Source organism: Lissotriton helveticus, chromosome 1_1 (assembly GCF_964261635.1).
Source record: "Lissotriton helveticus chromosome 1_1, aLisHel1.1, whole genome shotgun sequence".
NCBI lineage: Eukaryota > Metazoa > Chordata > Amphibia > Caudata > Salamandridae > Lissotriton > Lissotriton helveticus.
The window spans coordinates 1959257576-1959280319 of NC_136057.1; the positions used below are offsets into that span (position 1 = coordinate 1959257576).

Genomic DNA, 22744 nt, shown 5'->3' on the forward strand with positions numbered 1-22744 from the left:
AGCAGAGGCAAGGCCAATCTTCGGGTTATTCGAGGCCTTACAATAAGGGCAAGCAGGCTGCCCGTGGACGGGACACGTCCAAACGCCAGTAGCGGCCTCCTGGTTCTGCCTACTGTTCCCTCCTCCAAGAAATCTCCAGTTGGAGGCAGGGTGTCAAAATTCCTTCAGAATTGGTCCAAAATAACATCGGACCGTTGGGTGATCAACATCATAAGGCGAGGACATACTTTGGAATTTAAGGAAGTCCCTCCACCCAGGCCCCCGGCAGCCGTTCCGTCAAAACATCTGCGTCTCCTAAGGCTCGAAGTACAACACATGCTCCGCAAAGGGGCGATAGAGCCGGTTCCCTCCAAACAACAGGGCCAAGGTTTCTATTCCAGGTTCTTCCTGGTGAGAAAGACGCTGGAGAAATGGCGCCCCATCTTAGACCTCAGGGAGCTAAATACCTATCTCGTCTCCCTATCCTTCCAGATGGTATCCCTACAGGATATATTGAAGATGGTCAGCCCGGGGGATTTCATGGCCACGCTCGATCTGGAGGACGCGTACTTCCATGTCCCGATTCACCCAGCACACAGAAGGTTCCTACGCTTCACAGTAGCCAAGAGCCATTTTCAGTTCAGGGTTCTGCCGTTCGGACTTCGCTCTGCCCCCAGGATTTTCACGAAGGTGCTGGCACCGGTGGCGGCATTTCTGCGAAGGAGCCACTTCCAGGTCTTCCCTTATCTGGACGATTGGTTACTGAAGGCCCCGTCCAGAAGGTTAGCGCAGGACTCTGTGCAGGCTTGCACCAATCTGTTCCAGAATCTGGGGCTCACTTTGAACAGAGAAAAATCCACGCTGATGCCCTCAAGAAGAGCACGGTTCCTAGGAGCTGTGTTAGATTCAAAGCTCTCGAGGGCGTTTCCTACTCAAGAGAGGATAGAGAAACTGCAACGGTTGGCACGAAACATTCGTGTAAAAAGGTGTCTTTCTGTACGCAGTTACAAGTCGCTACTAGGGGTGATGTCATCATGTATCCCCTTAATTCCACACTGCAGACTTCGGATGCGTCCCCTGCAGGAACAACTGGACCTCCAATGGAAACAAGGGCACGGATCGTTCGAGGACAAGGTGGTTGTCACTCGGGAGATGAAGGAGGCAGTGATTTGGTGGTCGCTTCAAGACAATTTGTGCCAAGGTCTATCCTTCGCAAGCGTACCATCGCCTCAAATACTGACGACGGATGCGTCATTGGAGGGATGGGGAGCAGTGATGCAGGACCTGCAGGTCAGCGGACATTGGTCCCCCCGCGAGCAAAAACTGCATATCAATCTGTTGGAGCTGAGAGCGATCAGGCTAGCTCTTCAAGCTTTTCTTCCGCGACTCCAGGCTTCACAAGTGCTCATCAGAACGGACAACACCACAGCTATGCATTATGTGAACAAGGAGGGAGGAACGAGATCACTCCTCTTGTCGCGGGAAGCTCAACAGATATGGGAATGGTCAATTCTTCAGAGAATTTCACTAAAGGCGGAGCACTTACCAGGAGTGCTGAACGAAGGCGCCGACAGACTGAGCAGATTATTATCATCAGTCAGTCACGAGTGGGAAATAAAACAGCAGGTTATGGATCTACTATTTCAGACATGGGGCACACCGGAGGTGGACCTTTTTGCAGCGCCAACCAACAAGAAGTGCTGCTCATACGCCAGCAGGTTCCACCATCAAGGCTCATTGGGCAATGCCCTGTCGTTAGCCTGGACAGGGAGGTTTCTCTATGCGTTTCCGCCGGTTCCCCTGATTCCACGCCTCATCAGGAAGATGAAGACAGAACCATGCAAAATGATCCTGATAGCGCCAGCATGGCCGCGACAATTTTGGTACACAGAACTACATCTGCTGTCACTAGTCCCTCCATTGCAGCTGGAGGAGGTTCCGGATCTTCTCACCATGTCCGGAGGACAGGTTTGGCATCCAGACCCAAGATCATTGCACCTGACTGCATGGCTCCTGACCAGCGGGATTTCATGAATGTCCCTCTTTCCAAGGAGATCAAAGACATCGTTTCCCAGGCAAGAGCACCTTCAACAAACAGGACATACAGATTAAAATGGAAAAGGTTCTGTATTTGGTGTAAGAAGGAAAAGGTTGATCCTTTTACGTCAAAACCTCATCAGATCTTACCTTACCTACTCTCGCTAGCAAAGTCTAATCTGACCCATTCTACGATCAATGTCCATTTGGCAGCACTTTCCAGATTCAGGAGAGCTGACTCTGGTCCTTCTTTGTGGTCTTCAAGAATTGTCAAGCAATTCCTCAAAGGCCTGTTCAGGGTCTACCCACCAGTGAGACCTCCTCCTCCAACTTGGCATTTGAACTTGGTCCTGGCTCAACTGATGAAGGAACCATTTGAGCCAATTCACCGCTCAGACCTGAAATATTTGTCATGGAAATTGGCCCTACTTTTAGCCCTGACATCGGCTAGGCGAGTGGGAGAGTTACAGGCCCTTACTATCCAGGAGCCGTTTTTACAGTTCAAGAAGAACACGGTCATCTTGCGGACGAACCCAAGATTCATTCCTAAAGTTCCCACAGACTTTCACTTGAACGAACCAGTAATTCTAAAGACATTTTTTCCAAACCCAGTCACTCCAGCTGAGAAGTCATTGCACACTCTGGACTTACAACGATGTCTTAAATTCTACTTGGCCCGTACCAAGGAATTTAGAAAGACTTCGCAATTGTTCATCGCCTTTGGTGGTCCAAGCAAATGTCTCCCTCTGTCCAAACAGGGGATCTCCAGATGGATTTCAAGTGCTATTCTTCATTGCCACAACATAGCAGGAAAACCTCTGGTGGGCAGGATACGTGCTCACTCAAGGAGATCAGTGGCATCCTCAACGGCCCTCTTTGCGGGGGTGCCTATAAAAGACATTTGCAGGGCTGCTACCTGGAGCAGCGTGCACAGTTTCACTAAGCATTACTGCTTAGAGTCATTGCAGCAGGATGATGCAGCAGTGGGCCAGGCTGTCCTGAGGAACCTCTTCCAGTGATTGGTGAGCTTTCCTTTCTATCCCACCTTCCAGTGGTAACACATTTTGTGATTTCATTTGTGATGCTATACAGTACTTTTTTACAAAATGTGTTTATGATGGTTTACTGCTTGCTATTCTGATACAAAAGCATGGGAATCTATGAAAGTTCCAATACTGGGGCAAGAAAACAAGTTACTTACCTGTAACTTTGGTTCCCCAGTATTGGTAACTTTCATAGATTCCCATGCGCCCACCCACCTCCCCGGGGAAAGCTAAGCCCTCAGCAAGTAGGGTGTCTAGCACACAACGGCTACGAAAATCTGAGGCTCTGAGATTCCTTCAGGAAGGTTCCAGGGGTGAGGCTCTTCTGATTGGCTGACGTCTAATATTTGGTCTCTTTTACAAAAAGAGGCTGATATGCTACAAAAGGGAATGAGGCCTAGGCCTTTCCTCTCTCTTTTGTACCTACTCTATGGTATTTTGTTATTACCGAGACTCCCATTCCGACGACGGGGAATGATACAAAAGCATGGGAATCTATGAAAGTTACCAATACTGGGGAACCAAAGTTACAGGTAAGTAACTTATTTTCTTCACCATCGTTGGAGTTCTCAAACCCCACAGCAGGACCACAGAAGTCCCACCATTTCAAGGCCTCTGCAGCAAACCTGGCATCTACTTCCACCACACTGTCAAGCAGATCTACAACAGCTTTGACACAAAAGACCCACCCATAACTCCTGCCACTACCTCATGTGACTGACACCCCTCAACAGATCCTGCTCAACTGGACCCAGCTCACCACAGACGACACCCTCAAGACCATGAAGAGCCTTCACTCCAGAGCCCCCTCAACCCCTGCCTGCAGCACATGTTCGACAGAGATGCCGCCACCACCATCACCCCAAACTACGCCACACCATCAACCGCTCCATCAAAACCACCACCTTCCCCGATGACTGACTGGAAACCCGCCAAGCTGACCGGACAGACCTCTTAACTTCGGATCCATTTCCTTGCTCTCCTTCCCAGCAAAGGTCATAGTGAAGGTGATCAACGCACAACTCTCCGAGTTCATCGAAGCCAACCATGTCCTTGACTCTTCTCAATGCGACTTCTGAAGCAACCAGAGTACAGAGATCGCCCTCCTCCCTGCCACTGACAACATCCGCTACCTTATCTACTGGGGAGAAATAGCAGCTCTCCCCCTTGACCTCTCAGTCTACTTCGACAATCTCCCACCGTACCCTAATCACGAGACTCCACGACGCTGGCATCCACGACAAAGCCCTGGATCTGTTCCTTCCTCACTGGTAGAACACCACGAGTCAGCTCCCCCCCGTTCCGCTCGGAAACCACAAAGATCAGCTTTGGGGTGTCTCAGTGCTCCACCTCGAGCCCCGTGCTTTTCAACATCTACATAGCCCCACTCGCATCCATCGTCGGGTGCCATGGACTCCACATCATACCCTACGACAATGACACCCAGCTGATTTTCTCCCTCCCCAACGAGCCCACCATCGCCAGACACTACTTCCACAACGCCATGAAGGCCCTCGCCACTTGGATGAGAGACAGCTGCCTCAAGCTCAACTCTGACAAGTCCGAAATTAATCATCCGGAGGCCCAGCACCTCAGCCTGGGAAGATTCATGGTGACTAGGAACCCCACCACACTCACTGACCACGCACAAAATCTCTGCATCATACTGTACTCCTCACTCGCCTTGAACCATCCGATCAAAGAAGTCACCTCATCATGCTTCCACACTCTTCGCCTGCTTTGGAAGGCCTTCAGATGGATCTCCACTGAGGCCAGGAAGACGGTCACCCTTGCTCTCAGCAGCAGCAGACTCGACTACGGCAACAAACTCTACGCAGGATCTACCCAGAAACTCTTCAAGAAACTTCAGAACCTGCAGAATGCCACAGCCAGTCTGATAGTTAATATCCCCATGCTTCAGCCTCATCTCTGAACTCCTGTGAGAACTCCACTGGCTCCCCGTCAACAAGAGTCACCTTCAAGCTCCTCACACACCTACAAAGCCCTCCACGGCGCTGGACCAGCATACATTCGACACCGCTTTTTATTCCACGTACCCACCAGCTACTCCAGCTTCACCCAACGTGCCCCTCTACCGTCCTTCAATCCACACGACCAGAACTGGAGGAAGATCCTTCTACCTCGCAGCCAAATCCTGGAACGTCATGTACATCCGGCTCTCCCTGTCTCTGACACAGTTCAGAAGGATCTCACGGTCTGGCTCTTCGAATGAACCTCAGCGCCCAGTCGGACCTGGTATTGCCCCCAGCGCCTTTAGACACCCGCTTACCAAGTACCGATTGATTTGCGTGTCTGTGTGTATTATATATGTGTTTATACACATATAGATGTGTGTGTGTGTGTACACACATATATATATGTGTGTGTGTGTGTGTATGAATATGAATATATATATATATGTATATATATATATATATATATATATGTGTGTATATGTATCTATATATGTATGTATGTGTGTATATGTATCTATAATCTATACTACTGTTATAAAGAGAGAACTGTGTCCTTTGAGGCGGGTAAACTCCAGAAGTACACCACCAATCACAACACCCAATACATCGTTGGAAAGGGGAGGTCCAGGAGATGGACATAAGCTATACAGCACCACACCATATACATTGGGGGGGGGAAGAACGTTAGGGGAAAAGTAGTCCTTGGGCGTATGCATACAGTGATATGAACGCAGCGTTCGGCGTCATGGGCGCATACAACACTTGCGAGAGACGCAATGGCGTGTGGGCGTGGCATTGCGTAAACGCGGCGTTCGGCGTCCGGACAGGAGCGCGGGGAGGAGCGCGGAACCGACACCCGGTTCAGTGCAATGTCCGCCACCGTCATGGTGAAGAGAGCGGCGGCGACAGTGGGGCCGTGGGGCTGAGACGGCCCCCGAGGATGGCGAGGGCTATGATGGTGAGAGGGTGTGAAGGGGACTGAAGAGAGGTAAGGGAGCTCCTGGTAGGGTGAGGAAAGGTACGCTTTTGGTAGGTTGAAGACGTGAGACTGAAAGCAAGGACATGGGTGGGATGAGGTGGGGGGTCTGACTGAGGTGTGAAGTGTAACTGACGGGTTGGGAGGGTGTAGAGATTAAGAGGTGACGTGGGTTAATGTAATAGGCTGAGGAGGTGATGGGGTACACATGGGAGTGGGCTGAGATGAGGGAAGTCTGAGGTGAGTGTACTCGAGTGATGGTGTGAGGATGAGGTGACTGGGCTCAGGAGGTTTTGGGGGGGGGGGTAGGTGCGCAGGTGGATGGCCGGGACAGGTGAAGCTGAGGCTCTCAGAACAGAAGGCCAGGTAGTTTGAGGGGAAGTGGGCAAAAAGGGGTGATTGGTAAGAGAGAGAAAGGAGCTGCCCGTGTCAGGGGTGCGCAATGCTGGTGAGTACCTTTCACCTCGCAAAGTCTGCCCGGACAACGTCGGGATGGGCCACTAGTAGATATATATTTTTTTAGCTTAAATTACACACCAAATAGTTCTGTAATAGCATGTGTGCGAATCTGGTACATAGTTGTTACATGGAAGGGATCGTGGAAGAGGTGCGGCCAGGGCGACGGAATCTGGGGATCACGGTTCGATCCCCAGGACCGGCGGCAGGGGTCTGCCCAGCACCATGTGACTCTGGGCAATAGCTTGCTTAATCTTCCCGACGGCCCCCAGTGCCGGGAAACCTACGGGTAGCTGTGGGCTTTACGAATACAGGATTATTATTATTATTATTTATTATTATATGGTCAGAATGTAATATAGCATTTGTTAAATCTCTATCATAGGTAGTGTTAAAGATGTATGCAACAGACCAGTCTACTGCACTGCATGTACAGTATCCGCAATTTGATTCTTTATTATCGTGGTGAGTTAGTAAGTAGTAAATCAGCCATCTGCCCCAAGCTAATAAAGTCCAAGCTTCACCTAGTGCATTATTTTTTGCTTCTTTTCTATTGGTCGCTTCTTTCGATTATAGGGCTAAGTATGTCTGATATGGCTCTCGGATATTTTGTGTTCTAAACCTTGCAGGCGTCATCTGGCTACAATCCTCTGTTGAGGTGTTAGTAAGCCAAACCCCGGTGCTGTTCACTTGCCATTGGCAGTGGACCGCTGCCCATTGTTCTTGCTATACAACTCTGTAGGAAAGTAGGATCTGCTCTCATGGTTACCCCCACTTTTTGCTGGTGTTATTCTATTTTCGGACTAGACTGACTAGGATCATGATAATCAGGACCCCCGTCACTGTCCTTCCTCCCTAAATTTGACTATGGTTAGTACTTTGGTACCTTCCCAATTGGCTACTGGTGTACCCATTTAAGTACCTAGTATATGGTGCTAAGGTACCAAGGGCATAGGTACACCATTGGTCTCCTATGAATGCAGCATGTATTATTCCACCCATGAGAGACCACTCAAATTGTGGCAACAGGCATGCCATTGCAGCTTGTGTAAGCTGGTACTAGCACCACTTACGCAGATATAAGTCTCCTTATATCTGAGGTCACTGCACTTAAAACCTATGTCACCCCTAAAGCAGACCTTTCATTCTTGAATGCTTGGTGCTAGGTTATAAGTGTGAGGGTGCCCTGCATGAGCAGGACACCCCCTACAAACCCTGGAGTCGATTCTCCAGGCTTTGTAAGTGCGGTCAGCCATTTAGATGCATATAGTGGCCATGCATCATTACGGGATGGCTAACTATATATTGGGTATGATTCCATGCACCAGGGGGCTCCTCCGAGTTCTCCCAGTAAGAGCCTACCAGGGTCTGTCATCATGCTAGTGCTGCTGTTGACCCCAGACACGATTCTGCCCTCCTGCTGCTGCTGAGCTGAGCTTGTGCAGGGGAAGGTAGAAAATAGGTTTCCTGTCAGAGGGAGGTGTAACAACCTCCCAGACAGGACTTAGTATATTGGTCTGGAGTTGGGTGCTTGCCAGTGCCACCAGACTGCTTTGAAGGGCACACTTGGTGCCCTCCTTGCATACTCCAGTTTGAGCCAGTTCAGGGAGCCCTTGGCTCCTGCTTTGGTGCAAAACTGGACAAAGGACATGAGGGGGTGGTATCCTTCCCTCTGTCCATCCCCACTTCTGGGAGGGACCCTTGAATCGACCCACCCCTTTCCCTAGGGTACTTAAAGGCTTACCTGTGGCTGGTTCTTCAGATTCATTGTGGGACAAGATTTAAACTTGAAATCACTAGGACTTTGCTGGATATAACCTGGAACCGCGACTGCACCAAGGAAGACTCCTGCTGGTCACGCTCTCACTTTTCTGCAAGTCTTCTTTGTCAGCTGTGCCTGTGCTTCATCCAGGTTCTTCTCCAGGCATGTGGGCATCAAAGACACCCGAAGGAATCTCCCTTAGAGTGAAGGAGTAACTCCCCTGCATCTGCAGGCACCACAACGAAGCTGACCGGTCTGCTGTCCTGACGTCCAACCGACTACGAAAGGCTCAGCAACACTGGTGGTGGTTCTGCAACTCCCTCCAGACCTAACCTGTCCTCTGAGCAAGATTGAGGGCAGTATCCCTCGTCTGAACCGCTGGAACAGAACCCCTGTGTGTGCACTGCGTCGACCTACCATTGCCAAGGCTTGTTGGCTCTGTCCTCCAGAGATTTTCTGGCTACAAGAAGCTCCAGCATCTCTTCTTACATAGTTCTTCGTCCTCACTGCATCCTTTGGGCCATGGGCCTTCATCTTTGGTGAGCTGCTCGAGGTACTCTTGCTACTCCTGTGCCTTTGGCCTCTTGAGGGTCTTCTTTGACTTCAGTGGGTCCCCTTCTTGCTCTGGGCCTACTCTGACTCTCCTGCACTAGGTGAGTCTCTTGGACTTTGCCGGTCCCAACGCTGCACCTTTTTTTTACCACGTCTGTTGCTGCTGCCAAGGCTTGTTGGTATCCTGCCGGGCATGGACCTCCTGATTTATGACTTATGACGTGGGATAGCTCATGAACAGCTCCTTGTCTTCCACAGCGTCGCCTGGTCCTCACAGCTGCAGCAACATGGTCACCGTCATCACTCCTGCATCTTCTGTCATCTGTGGTCCTTGTTCTTCAGTGCCTCCTTGTCACGTCCTAGTGGCATGGACTCCTTCCCCTCTGCTTAAGTCCACCATTGTGGTCTATGGCGGTTCCTTATGTTTCTTCACACCTATGCACTTGGCTTCCCTTGTGTAGGTATCCTGGTTCCTGGGGTATCCACGGGTGGGGTGACTCTCCAACCTTCTGTCTTCCACAGAATTTCTTCAGGGTCCACTGTCAAGGGTCGTTCTTCTTAAAAATGGGAACCTCGAATTTCCTATTGACTTGCATTGAGTATGCAGCTGTATTCCCACTCTGCACACAGCCTCCGTGGGTTCCTGGGTATTTAACTTGGGTGGTTTCTTGGGTCCCCACCTCTTCCGAGCTTTCTGGTCCAAGTCCCGACTTCAGTTGCAGTTCGCATTCCACTTCAGTATATGGTTTGGTCTTACCCCTGGAGACCACTGTGTATTTGTTTTTTTTTTATTTTTTTATTTTTTTTTAATTTTTTTTATTTTTTATTTTATTCAAACGTACAAGTCAGTACACTGCTATTCAGCCAACAACCCGGAGGCAGGCAGCATCTGAGTGATCCGTCTGAGCACAATGTTCAGACAATTTTCATACATATTCGTACATGACTTCCAATATGCCTACGTGTAGTATTAATGAGATAAGAAAAACCTGGAAAACAAACATGTGAAACGAAATCAACAAAGTTCCGTGCTGTGGTACATCTGGACACATCATATGCGCATTTTCTAGTCGTTGTCAGTGAAGCATATCTGGGAGGCCACAATGAGAGAAGGGGCAGGATCGAGAAGTCGGGAGGGGGGGGGGGGGGGGGGGACTAGAGCCATGTCACCGGGCAAGGCGCAATCAATTCTACACCAGCAATTATGCCCCTACGAGCAGCTCACCAGTCAGGTCTCAGCACACAAGCACCGCAACATAGCAAGCAATTTCCCACGATTCAGCTACAGTCTAACAGAGCATTGCAAGTCCATCACCCGTTCCTCACTAACCCTCCCCGTCTCCAACATTCAACCAAGCCGTCAATGGCTGCCAAATATCAGCAGGTCTAGATCTTAGCGGCAGGAGTTCCCCATACGTAGTTAACTGATCCCGGCAATACAAGGCAGAATTAATCCAGCCCTTCACCTCTGGAGCAGTCTTTTGTTTCCAATGCAGTGCAATCTGTCTCTTTGCCAGGAGGAGCAACATAGCCGCCAATTTACGTGAGGCACGGGGTACATCAGCCACCAGTCCCAGCAGAGCCACCAATGGACCAGGAGGCAACCGTTCCCCCAATATTCTCCCCAGCTTCTCAAACACTTCTATCCAGTAGCGCTGCACTGGAGGACACGTCCACGTAATGTGGAAGAAGGTCGCATCCGCAGCACCACAGCGCCAGCACTGGGACTCAGACAGCAACCCCATTTTGAAGAGCTGCGCAGGCGTGCGATAAGTCCTGTGCAGAAAATTAAAATGTATAAGTCGCAGCCTATAGTTGGGCGATAGGTTTTCCAATTGGCTGCAGCAGAACGTCCATTGTTTATCCGTGATGGGTAGTCCCATGTCCGTTTCCCACTGCATTTTCGACCCTGGCGTTGTCCATGGCGCCGTGTTTTGCGTTGTCCTATAGATCCTAGTAATCAGCTTATTCGGGGACTTGTTCGCCAGCACCTCCTCTAGCGCTAAGAGCGAGGGCGGGGCAGCAGGGAACATCGGGTACCTTGCCTTGCAGGCCGCTCTAAGTTGATAATAAAGGAGCAATTCGGTTGCTGTCGGCTTGTCCGAGGCACACATGTCGCCCAGCGCCAGAAACGTGTCGTCTGGGTATAGGTCACTAGCGACAAGAAGCCCGCAGTTGCGCGCTCTCTCAGTTATCGCCGGGTCCTGCAGAGGGCCCAGTAAGGGGTTTCCGCCCAGCGGCATAGACGGCGCGTAAAGTTCGGCGATGTTCGCCCGTTTTGCTATGTTTCGCCACGCCCACCGAACCGTCTCCACGGTGTTTACATCCTCCGGCGAACGTTTATAAGTTTGGTAGACTGTTGTGTTCAGAGGAATGGGTGCCGAAACGTCCTCCTCAATCGCCACATGGGGCTGATACGGGATCGGGTGTTGCCAGAAATGCAGATACTGGGCCTGAGCGCAGTACGCATACAGCTCAATGTCCGGGGCCGCCAGGCCACCCTGCCGAAAAGGAAGCGTCAATACCTTCCATTGCACCCTCGGTTGCTTTCCGGCCCATATCAGATCCAAAAGCGCAGATCGCACTCGTTTGAAAAAGGGTAGGGTCAGCGGCAGGGGTATATTCGCAAACAGGTACAGCAATTTAGGCAGCACAACCATTTTGGTTATGGCTATGCGGCCCGTCATCGATAGCGGCAAAGTGACCCACCTCCTCACCTTTGTCTCGAGCCAGTCCATTGCCGTGCCATAGTTCAGGAGCCATAATTCTTGGATCGTGCGGCTTATGCGGACACCTAAATAGGTCACGTCTTCCACTACCCAGGTGATTGGAAACTCAGTAGAACATTCCGCCGTTCCATCTGTTAATGGCAGCATCGAGGATTTGGCCCAATTTATTGTGATGCCAGTCAAACCCCCATACCGTACCAGTTCCCTCATGAGGGGATCAAAATTGTCCGCCGGGTTCCGCATAAAGATTGTTATGTCGTCCGCATATAGGGACACCAACAGTCCCCTGGAAGTGAAGCCAATACTCCGCTGAGTGTGGTGCTGTCTGAGTCTCGCCGCCAGCGGTTCCGTTGCAATGGCGAACAGCAACGGCGACAATGGGCAGCCCTGCCTGGTCCCTCTAGTGATGGTTATAGGTCGCGAGACCTTGCCGTTGACCTTCACTCGTGCCATAGGACAGTTGTAGAGAATGCCTATTTTCTGTATAAATAATTTACTGAAGCCCATCCTAACGAACAGAGCTTGTAGGAACTTCCATTCGAGGGAGTCAAATGCCTTGGTGGCATCCAGCAAGGCGGCAGTGGCTTGGACCCCGGGGTCGAGGTAGTGGAGCAGTCCAAAGAGTGTGCGCAAGTTGTGCGAGGTAGACCTGCCCGCCACAAATCCAGACTGATCAGAGAGCGCTATCTGGGGTATCATCGGTGTCAGTCGTTCTGCCAGCAGTTTAGCATAGATTTTTGCGTCTAGGTTGATCAACGAGAGCGGCCTGTAGGAATCCGGATTCGCAGGATCTTTATTCGGCTTTAGGAGCGTTATTATCATGGCCTCACGGAGTGTGGGGGGAAGACACCCAGTTTCGATTGCTTCCATGTACACCCTATGTAACCTCGGGACAACGATGTCAGCGTATTCCTTGTAGAAGGACGCCGTTAGGCCGTCGGGTCCTGGTGCTTTGCCAGAAGGCATGGCAGCTATTGTCCTACGTATGTCGTCTTGCGTCAATGGTAAGTCCATATATTCCCGTGCACCGTTGTTGAACCATGCCAGTGCAACAGTGTCTAGGTAGTCAGCTATCATCCCATCTGTCGGATGTATCTTGGAGGTGTATAGGTTCTCGTAGTAGTCGGCCATAGTGTGTAAGATATCGTCAGGAGTTCTGACTGCCTCGCCAGCCTCAGTGACCAGTTCCAAAATACAGTCCGCACCTCTGGGCTTACTAAGCATCGCGGCCAGCGTCCTGCCAGGACGATCGCCCTCACCGTATCTCCGGGCCTGAGCGTATTTATGCAAGTACTTCACCTCCCTATCAGCCTCCTCCTGATACTGCGTCAATTTAGTCCTGAACGCCGCTCTGCTCCCGGCAGTGGGTGACCCAACCATCTCAACCTCAAGAGCTGCCAATTCTCGCTCTAGAGCATTCAATGTGGACCTGATGGATCGGAGTATACCCGTTTTCAGGGCCATGCAATGCCCCCTAGTCACTACCTTACAGGCTTCCCAAAGCGTGCCAGGCGATTCCACAGTACCTTCATTTAAATCAAAGAATTCTTCTAGTTTCTCTCGTAGCTCTTCCTTGAACACCTGATCAAGCAAGGCCCGTGACGGGAAACGCCAGCTGAACGGCTGGGCATATTGGGCGGGGGTAGCCAGCGATACACTCACGGGCGCGTGGTCCGACAGCGATCTGGGGAAGTGCAATGCAGTCAATACCGAAGTATGCATATCCCTGGAGAGCAGCCAGTAATCTAGCCTCGGCCAAGCGGCCCTATGAGTCGACATGCAAGTGCCCGCCCGCGTGTGGGGGTTCAGTTGCCTCCAGGAGTCCACCAGGGACGCCTCCATGATAATGCCCCGTAATGCCTCAGCTGCTTCCGGGTGATGCTCGCGGGCAGCACCCTGGCGATCTAGTGTGTCAGATAGCACCACATTGAAATCACCTGACCATAGGATCGCAGCATCGCTAAATGGACGCATTTTTCCCCACAGATCTTCATAAAAGTCGGGATTGTCATCATTTGGGCCATATACATTCACAAGCAGCGTCTTCATTCCGCACAGCATTCCCAACATCAAGATGTATCTCCCTTCCCCATCCCTCAGCACCTGTTGTGTCACCCAATGCAGGCCCCTGCGGACCAAAATCGCCACCCCTCTTGCATAACTCGAGTACGGGGCATGCACCACTTCTCCCCAGCGCGCGCGTTTTAGTTGTGGGGCATCCCTGGAATCTAGATGTGTTTCCTGCAGCATGCAAATATCAATATGTTTCCTCAGCAAATAGGCATGCACCATTCTCGCCTTCCGCCTGTCATTCATACCACGGACATTCCAGGACAAGCATGTGATGGACTTCAACTCGGGGCGGCCCGTCGAGCTATCGGGCACTGCAGTCTCTGAGCTAGCTACAGGGGCCATCACGATTTCAACGCATCAATGGGCAAGCGGACAGTGAAGGAGCGAGAGACAGGGAGTATACAGCTTTGAAGCCCCAACCTCATGGGCCGTTGTGTAGACGGCCTCGACAGCAGCCATACCCAGTACTTCACATAATTGTAAACGACCACAGGAAAGGAGATGTTTAGTGACGTATTCACCACAGATTTCTCACAGCGTAATGGAACCAACACAGCAAAACAAACCCTCAACCCACCCTCCCCACCCGCTCCAACCCCCCAATTAGGTCGTGCATTCACCCCTCCCCGTAACAGCCCAACAGAACCAAAGAACATCAGCATAGTATGCTCAAAACAAGAAGTGGGAGACATCCCTTGGGGTGCGCAGGTTTATGCCTTCTAACCCTGTACTCTTGACAGGGCGATCGAGCGCATCCCGACTCTGTACACTACAGGGCCCACCGAGCCCCGGACCATGTAAAGCATCAATGATTCAAAAAGCACTGTCTGGAGCACGCAGTATTGAACACAGTACATTCACAGTTAAGCAGTGAGTGCCCTAACCGGTTGCGTACCATGCCACATCCTCCCCCCTAACATACAAGCCCCAGTGGCAGCGCACCCAACAATACAGGACATTATTCAATATCACTTAGCTGGTCAGTGTCCCTGTGGTTGTCGGCCTCCGAACGTCCCTTCAGGTCTCTAGCGAGCTGGTTGGCATATTTTGACCACTGTGTATTTGTACTTGCCTGTTTTACATTTGAAATATTGTGTTGATATCTCCGGGTAGGAGAGATACTAATTTGTTAGTGAATGTGTATAATAAATCTACTTTTTTTGTAACTACACTGTGTGGTTCTTTTTCGTTTAACCAATACTGTATGATTAGTTTTGGTAAAACAAGCTGCTTAACAATACTTCTGGACTAACCCCGAAGGCTGGTCTCCACAGCTACCACTAAGAGTTGTCTAAGACCACTAAAATCACCATATGCGTTGTCTGGATTAATGCAAGGTGCTTCACTTGAATAAGTGTGCACAATATACTAAGCCAGCTTTCTATAACCTCTCAGCCAGTACCAAGGCAAGTGCGACAAACCTTCTTACTGAGACGGATATATGCTTGACATATCCTTGAAAGGCAATTAATGGCCCGGGTGCTATTTGTATTTTGTTTACCTTACTTATGTCTGCAAATAGCAGGCCCTAATAAGCCTTAATACTGGAGCATGTCCATGAAACTTGCATAAAGTCTGCACCTGCAGTTTGACACTGCTTCTAGCTCGTAGGTGCGGTGCTAATAAGTGGCTGAGTTACGTCACTTGCGTGGCAGTATAACGTCCTTTCGGAGCTATATGGTGCCACCTACTGGTACACTGGGAGCTTTGCTGAGAAAAATCACCAGACTCAGTCTGGCACGTGGGAATATTTCAAGGAATATATCTGTGGTTTGAGTATCCACCTTAATGTACATTACCAATGGTAAGTAACTTGTTCATGCCATATTGAACAGGCGTTGTATCCTATTCCTAATGTATGTCTGTCATGGTGTGATGCTGTTTATATAGTACATCTGGGGTTTTCTGAAATGTAAATTGGTCTTTAATTTTTTCAGTGTCTCTGGCATTAAAATCTTCTTCATTGAAAACTCATAACGTTGAGGCCCCAAAGAGTACTTTTAGGAAATCTGTACACATAGGTAAGTGGAAAAAGGATTAATTAGAATAATATTATGATTTAAATTGATCATCCGAAGAAGGTAAATGGATTTTACTCTATAATAAAATTTAGTGAAGCACTTTTAGTAGCACCATGAGTAACTGTTAAGGTTCTTTTGCACACAATATTGTGTGTGAAAAGTATAAACTACATATGGTTTGTATCGACTGAAATAGAGTTCTTAAACCGGGTGGCAGCTATAGAACATTAAGAACACAGACTTGCTGAATGAGTCATATTGGTTGAAAAGTTGTTAACGGATATGTTTGTTATGCAGTTTTTTGTTTGGAGGGTATTTGTTGACTAGATTGCTGATGACTGGTTATTTTAGTTCTGGAGGCTTGGTGTTCCAACATAGTAAATATTACATGATGTTTAATTTTTTTTTTTTTTATAAGGGTTTTATTGAAGAAAACAAGAGAAATTTACATATATCGGGTGTCATACATCAAATACAACATAGCGATAGGTGAGCGACTAAATCAATGGAGGAAATACAATTCACAGGAGTATGCAAGTCAACCTAGTTAGGTACAGTTAGGATGAAAAGCACGATCAACAATCCAGCGAAGTGCAGCCAGCAGGGCTCACCCACCCATATTTCAGGATAATGAAGACCAAATTAGACACCCCGATACATAAGAAAATCGATACAGGATAAACGACCCATCTCTCGTAAAAGAAAAAGGGAAAGAAAAAAAGGCCATAGAACTAAACTAAGGTAAAATAACAAACCCCTCCCCAATCCCCCCACCCTGCACCCCTGCAATGGCTACGGCCCAACCCCACTGGCAGTGTGCCTGTCGCCCCGGAACTAGACCTAAAAGAAGGAAAAAGAGAAAGTGGAGGAGGAAATATCAAACAGACCCCCGGTCTCCCTTACCCCCCACCGGTAGCAAACCGCCCCTACACGTATCCAGAATAATACAATGCAACGATTAAAATCAGACGGGGGGAGCTTGTAAGAACCCCCCAACTCCCGTGCCATTATAGGTTACAAATCCCGTATCAAATGAAGTCATAGTTCAAATCCATCCATTCAAAGTCAACCCTGGCCGCTGCGATTCTTCATGCAAGCCCTGTCCGCTCGATCCGCCATTCCAATGAGAGTATCAAAATGTTGGGAAAGATCAAAGTCAGTACGGAAGGATTGAAGCCAGGATAATAGTACACAAAGTCTAAGAGTCAAACGATGTTTGCTGTCCGCCGAAGATAGGTCTATAGAGCGTATTTGAACCATCCAGGAGAAAAAGGGAGGGGTAACAATCCTACAGTCACTGGAGAATTCGCTCCGACATATAAGGTCGTCGATGTCCATCTGGGGCGGTATCGGCATAAGGCAGGATGTACATTCGATAATCCCGGGCTTGCTAGCAATCGTTCGGGGGCGACAAAAAATACCAAGTCTGGCTTCAGCGCGGGGCCCTCCGTCTCAGACACTTCTTGCTCCGCGGGTAAAACAGCTTGTTCCAGAACCAACAAAGGGTCGGAGTCCGGTCTCCGGCAGATGATATCAACCGTTACGACCATCCTCTGGATGATGGCGGTGGCCTGTGAATGGAGCTCCCCAATGGCGGCCATTACCGTATGCAGCGACGGTATACATTCCACCCGCTCCATCGCCCCTCACGAAGCGACCGAGCAGGTCTCTGAACCCCGGAGGTCGACTACTCCGGGGCACCAGGCACAGGCAAATCCGGTGACAACTGTGGGCACTCTCAAAAGCGCGAGCTCAACACCGTCGCCGCCAGCGAGGAACCAAGCCCATCGACCCCGGGAGCCCAACGGGGCCTCCGGGCAGCGGATCCCCGACCACAGCAACCAATGCGTCACGCCACCGCAGATGCGAGATAAAACTGCCACCAGTCCACCATCCAAAACTGACAAGAAACACTCCAATTCGGGAGACCGGACGCTACCCACGTCCCGCGGCCGATGTTATTCAACTCCAACCCGGCTGGGTGAGAAATCGAGGCCCCGGCTTCAACTCTGGGTTAGGCCGAGAATGGGACACGGCGTACCTTCGTCATTAAAGCAGCTAGAAATTCCGGGATTGCACCTTTAGAGTCAGGAACACCTCAGCTGCACGGGAGTCCGGTGAGAAATCAGGATAATCATCAGGATTTATGAGCAACTGGCGGAGGTCGGCGGAGCCGGGAGCTTATGCGGCCATCTTGGTTGCTAGCGTAGCTCCTCCTCCGATGTTTAAATTTTGATTTATGATCTGATAGAGAATTTTATTTGCAGATTCCTTACCATAGAGTAATCCATATGCATAAGACTGGATCCGGAAAATCTTGAGCAGTACCCATGCGCAGCGATAGGCGTCGTCTTTCGACTTTGCGTTGGTTTGTGTGCATCATCAGCGGCAGAAGTGATGAATGCGGTGCTTATATATGAGCCACCCCAGCACGTTGACATTGGTTCGTTTCTTTCTTCGACGGTTATTGCATCCGTGGAAGGCTCACAGTCAATTTTTGACTGCCCTTTATTTTGACATTTTGTCAACTGTTTTTGACCTCTTTCTCCTGTATGCTAGGAATGTCCTCTAAAAAGAAAGCGGGATTTCAAATCCTGAGGTACTTGTCACAGGCAAATATCTGTGACAGATCCACACTTGGTTTGTTTGTGGTACTTTGAGCGGGACCTCAACTCCAAGGCCTGCGAAGACTGCCACGGCATGAATCTGAGCGTTCCCTGATAATCCGTGCTGCCTGACGTCGTTCAACATCCTCCCCCCCCCCCCCCCCCCACCCCCTGTCCCGACCCCCCCCACCCCCTCCTCTTATAATAATTAAAGAAAATCAAATTTATGCGAGGAGAAAAAACACATACTCAGGAAAGACCAAACAAATGTTCCATACATCAAAACAGTGGGTATACAGCACCCCTTCGCCAGGCACAACATCATACAAAACGGGCATATTTACAAACCCAAAACCGTATATAACATGTATTATACATAAGAAGAGATGGAATGAACATCTCAAAATATGCATACTTGAACACTGCACTAATAGGGGGAAAAAATCTTCCCTATGAAAACGCACAACCGTAATAGGGTAACACACTTCCCTATAGGGGAACACACCTCCCAATAAAACTGAATAAATTCATAATAGGGAAACACACCTCCCTATGAAATAGAATAAGCACACCGTAATGGAGGAACACATTTCCCTATAAGGGAAACGCCACCCTAAGAAACAGACCAAAACGTAATAGAGGAACACACCTCCCTATTGGGGAAACACCTCCCTAAGAAACACTGTAACAGGAAAATACACCTCCCTATGAAACAGATCAAGCACACCGTAATAGGGGAACAAATCTCCCTGTACGGGAACTAACCTCCCTATGAAATAGAACACAAAAGCTCAGCTCCAGTAAGAATAACAGAATTAAGTAATCCGCTCCAACTGATTTCTCCTCAAGCACAAACACTCTCAACATTCCAATGACATCACCATTGGCTGAGCAGCAAGGCAGAGAACATGAATAGGGAGGATGAATTAACCAACAAGTAGATTATAATACAAAGTTAGTGCACTATTCGTATTTTCTTCGAGCCTCTATTTATTTCCAGCCTGCAACACTTGTGCATTAATTCCTGAACTAATTGACAATGCTATTGAGACCACAAAAGACATTCCTATGAGCAAAAAAATAAAAAAGGAAAGAACAGTGAAGCTAAAAGACAAAGCATAATTCTTGTGAAGCATATGGCGTAATATGCTCAGTGGGAAGATTTAGAACTGCGTCCCAGAACACAATATGAGAGTGGTGTGTCTCCTTCCCAAAAGAGGTCATAATATGTGTTTACTGTTTCATTTATTTTGTAAGTGTTTTCATTAGTAGAAATTGATTGTCACAATTACTAATGTGATTTAGGTTTCCTCACCCTAGTTGTTCTTTCTAGCATCCTATAAGACACATTCCCCAAAAGGGAGATTGCTGGGCATTTCGTGTATAGCAATGAGCCAGACAACACTCTAGAGGTGCGGTCTTTGTTTCTTTTGTTGTTTTATCCTGACTCCCTTCCCACCTGGAGAGTGTCTGATTTGAGGTAATACATTCCTTGTTCGGGCGCTCTGTTTAGAGTGTGTTGGGTCCAGTATCGCCTCTGCGGGCAAGTTCTCCAGGTGAGTGGCCCGATACGAAAAAATGCAGGAATGGTGACACTTTAGGCCTCACTTCACCGCAGAGCCTTTGTCTGGGTCCCCTTTGCACCTCCTACAGTTTCCCAGAGCGATCCCCACCCAACTCGAGTTTTTTGAGGCCTTGCATTTCATATTTGAGCGGCCCAACCCCTCTGGGTGCCTTTAGGCCCCATAGGTTCCTGTAGGTGGGCCCGCCCTCTGTGCTAGTCAGGCCCCATGTATCCAATGTTGCATCTGGAGCAGGATCACCTGTGAGAATGTGAACTTCCTCGGGGACCCCTCCAGTGGAGCTGGATCGGCATCAACCAATGCAGTCTCCGGTGCCAGCCCGGTACCAAGACTTGCTTTTGACAGGTCTGGAAAGGGCATGGCTTGGGAGGGGTCTGAGAACTCTTATGAATTCTACCACCCCTAGACAAACTAGTGGACAACTGGTATGAGGTAATGGGAGATGCCAGTGGTTTGGACATATCACCAGACACTGGCTTGGTCTCTCCTCCTACAATGGCTGCATAGGAGGGAGCCTCTTTTGCGGTGGTGGGGCGGAGGGCAGCTGAGGTCCTGGACATTACATTGTCCTCAGTGGCAATGAAGACTAACTTCTTGACAGAGGTGCCTTAGCCAGGAGTCCTCTCTACAGAACGTCTCCTCCCATTCAATGAAGCCATCTCTGATGTCCTGCTTGGGCCTTGTCCAAGCCCTGCAGAGGGGCTTATGTGCACAGGACGATTGCCCGCTCCTTTGTATTCTAGTTTACTCGCCCATCACCCAACCCCGGAGACCTTAGTGGTTCAAGCCCCCACCTCCCAAATTCAACCTGGCTCGATCCCTCCCACTCCACCGGATAGTGAATCCAAGAGGATGTGCTTTTCGGCCAGCCAAGCACTGAGGTCGGTAAACACAGCATACCTTTTGTGCTGATACACCCACATTGTGTGGGATTTAGTTGCGCAAGTACTGCTCGAGCCATAGTCACCAGAGCTTTTGCTGATGGGCGAGATGCTGCAAAGTTCACCATTCTATGTGGCCTGGACAAGACTGTCTTGCTAGGCATGTCCTTTGATTGCTCTTGCCTCCTTGGCAAAAAGGCAGACTCAGCGCTGTAAAACTTAAGACAGCAGAGCTACTGCCAGGTCTTTGTGCCCATGCATGGCCCCCACCAACTTCATTCTAACTCTCTCCCCTGCCGTGACTATGGTGGGTGCTACAAACCAGGTTGCCCGCCTAGCCATACAGGCCAGCACACTTTCCAACCTTTTTGTAGCCACATACTCTGTTCCCACAGACCTTGTTTGCCCTGCAGCCAGAGGTCGTGCCACTCCCCTTCCTCTCATCCCCTGGCAGCCGTTGCCTTCAAACCCCTCTAGTTTACCCTCCTGTCAGCACGGGCACTCAGTGGGGGGCAGGATTCACCATCACCTGCCCCACTGGCAATCCATACAATCAGGCTGTGGATGAGGACTTAGTAGGTTCCATGGAGGGCAGTCGCCGGGATATTAACGGTCCGGGCGTGAAGATATTCCCCCCGCCACGAGCCTAAGGAGCACTGCTCCTGATACCTTAGAATATTTAATCCCTTATGCCTTGGAAGGGACGCACGAGGAAGTTCCTGTGCATGCTTTACATTCAAGTTTGTAATCCTTTTGTGTTTTTTCTCTCGCCTCAGGTGGCAGTGGCGGCCTAGTGTGCGTCACCCACAAGGCGACGTTCACCTTTGGTCCTGATGAATGCTAAGCCGACCTTTGGCTCTCTATAGCAGAAACATGTTGACCCCTATCTCTTTTTAGGACTTTCTTGGTTCAAATTTACACAACCAGGTCTATGTCCATTTTGCACTATTGCTTTTAATGGAGTTAGAGCTACCTCTATATTAAATAAACTTTCTAGTCTGGAGAGTAGCCAACACTCCTTTTAACATTCACCTTTCCTCACTGTTGAACACTACTCCACTTTTTCTAAACTAGAGCCCAATGAAGACAACTGGCAACCGACTTTCAGTTGGTGCCTGAGTGCTCTTTTTCTGCACTGTGCATGTAATAGCTCATCTGTCTAGTATTCCTATTTTGGTGGTAGAAATTGAATCCCCCTTTTTTGGTTCGCCCTTTTTTCTATGTCACTCTTCTGTTGATTTGTACCACCAATCCATACAATCAGGCAAGTCTGTTTTATAAATCATCCAGAGGGGCAACTTAATTCCCTTTCTTCGAACACACCTTCCACCCATGCCACCTTCTCAGAATCGGCTGACAGGAGACCATCTCTTTGTTCCATCAGGGACTGTTGGTCCTTTTGGCCAAAGGGGTCATCGAGAGGGTGCAGGCATCAGAAGTAGGTTGTGGTTTCTATTACCACTCCTTTCTGGTGCACAAAGAGAGCAGAAGCCTCTGCCCTATTTTAGACCTGTACCCTCTCAATTTCTTCCTGAAGGAGAAATTCAAAATGCTCATTTTAGCTCGGGTCTTGTCTGCCTAGATGGTAGTGTTGGACTTCCAGGATACACACTTCGACATCCCACGGGCGTTACCTGAGGTCATGGTGATTAGCAAGTACTTTCAGTTTGCTGTGTTCCACTTATGCCTTACCAGTGCCCCTCGAGTGTTCACCAAGGTGATGACGGTGGTTCCAACACATCTGCAGAGGTCAAGCATTCCAGTCTTTCCTACCTTGACGATTGGCTGTTGAAGGCAGGCTCGGCCCAGGCTACTTTCTCCAGACTCCAGCAGACCTCGTGCACTCGCTGAGGTTCACTACCAACATGTCGAAGTCTCACCTGACGCTCTCTCAGATGCTTCCTTTAATCAGAGCTGTTCTCTGTACAGTGCAGTTTCGGGCCTACCCTCCCGTATGGTGAGTCCAGGACATTAAGCCATGATTCCGATGTTTCATTCTCTATCCTGGATTTTTATGAAAATTACTCTTGGGCTGCGGGGCACTGTGTCTCCTGCATTCTTCTGGTAGCA

The 22744-nt window shown here is 49.4% G+C and overlaps 1 protein-coding gene across 1 annotated transcript in view; it reads left to right on the forward strand.

The window, feature by feature from the left end:
* ASPM (assembly factor for spindle microtubules) overlaps positions 1 to 22744 on the forward strand; it is a 453390-nt gene that overhangs the window by 26322 nt on the left and 404324 nt on the right. The window contains exon 4 of the mRNA XM_078644067.1: positions 15521 to 15604. Within this exon, the coding sequence (XP_078500193.1) occupies positions 15521 to 15604 (84 nt within the window). The remainder of the gene's footprint in view (positions 1 to 15520; positions 15605 to 22744) is intronic.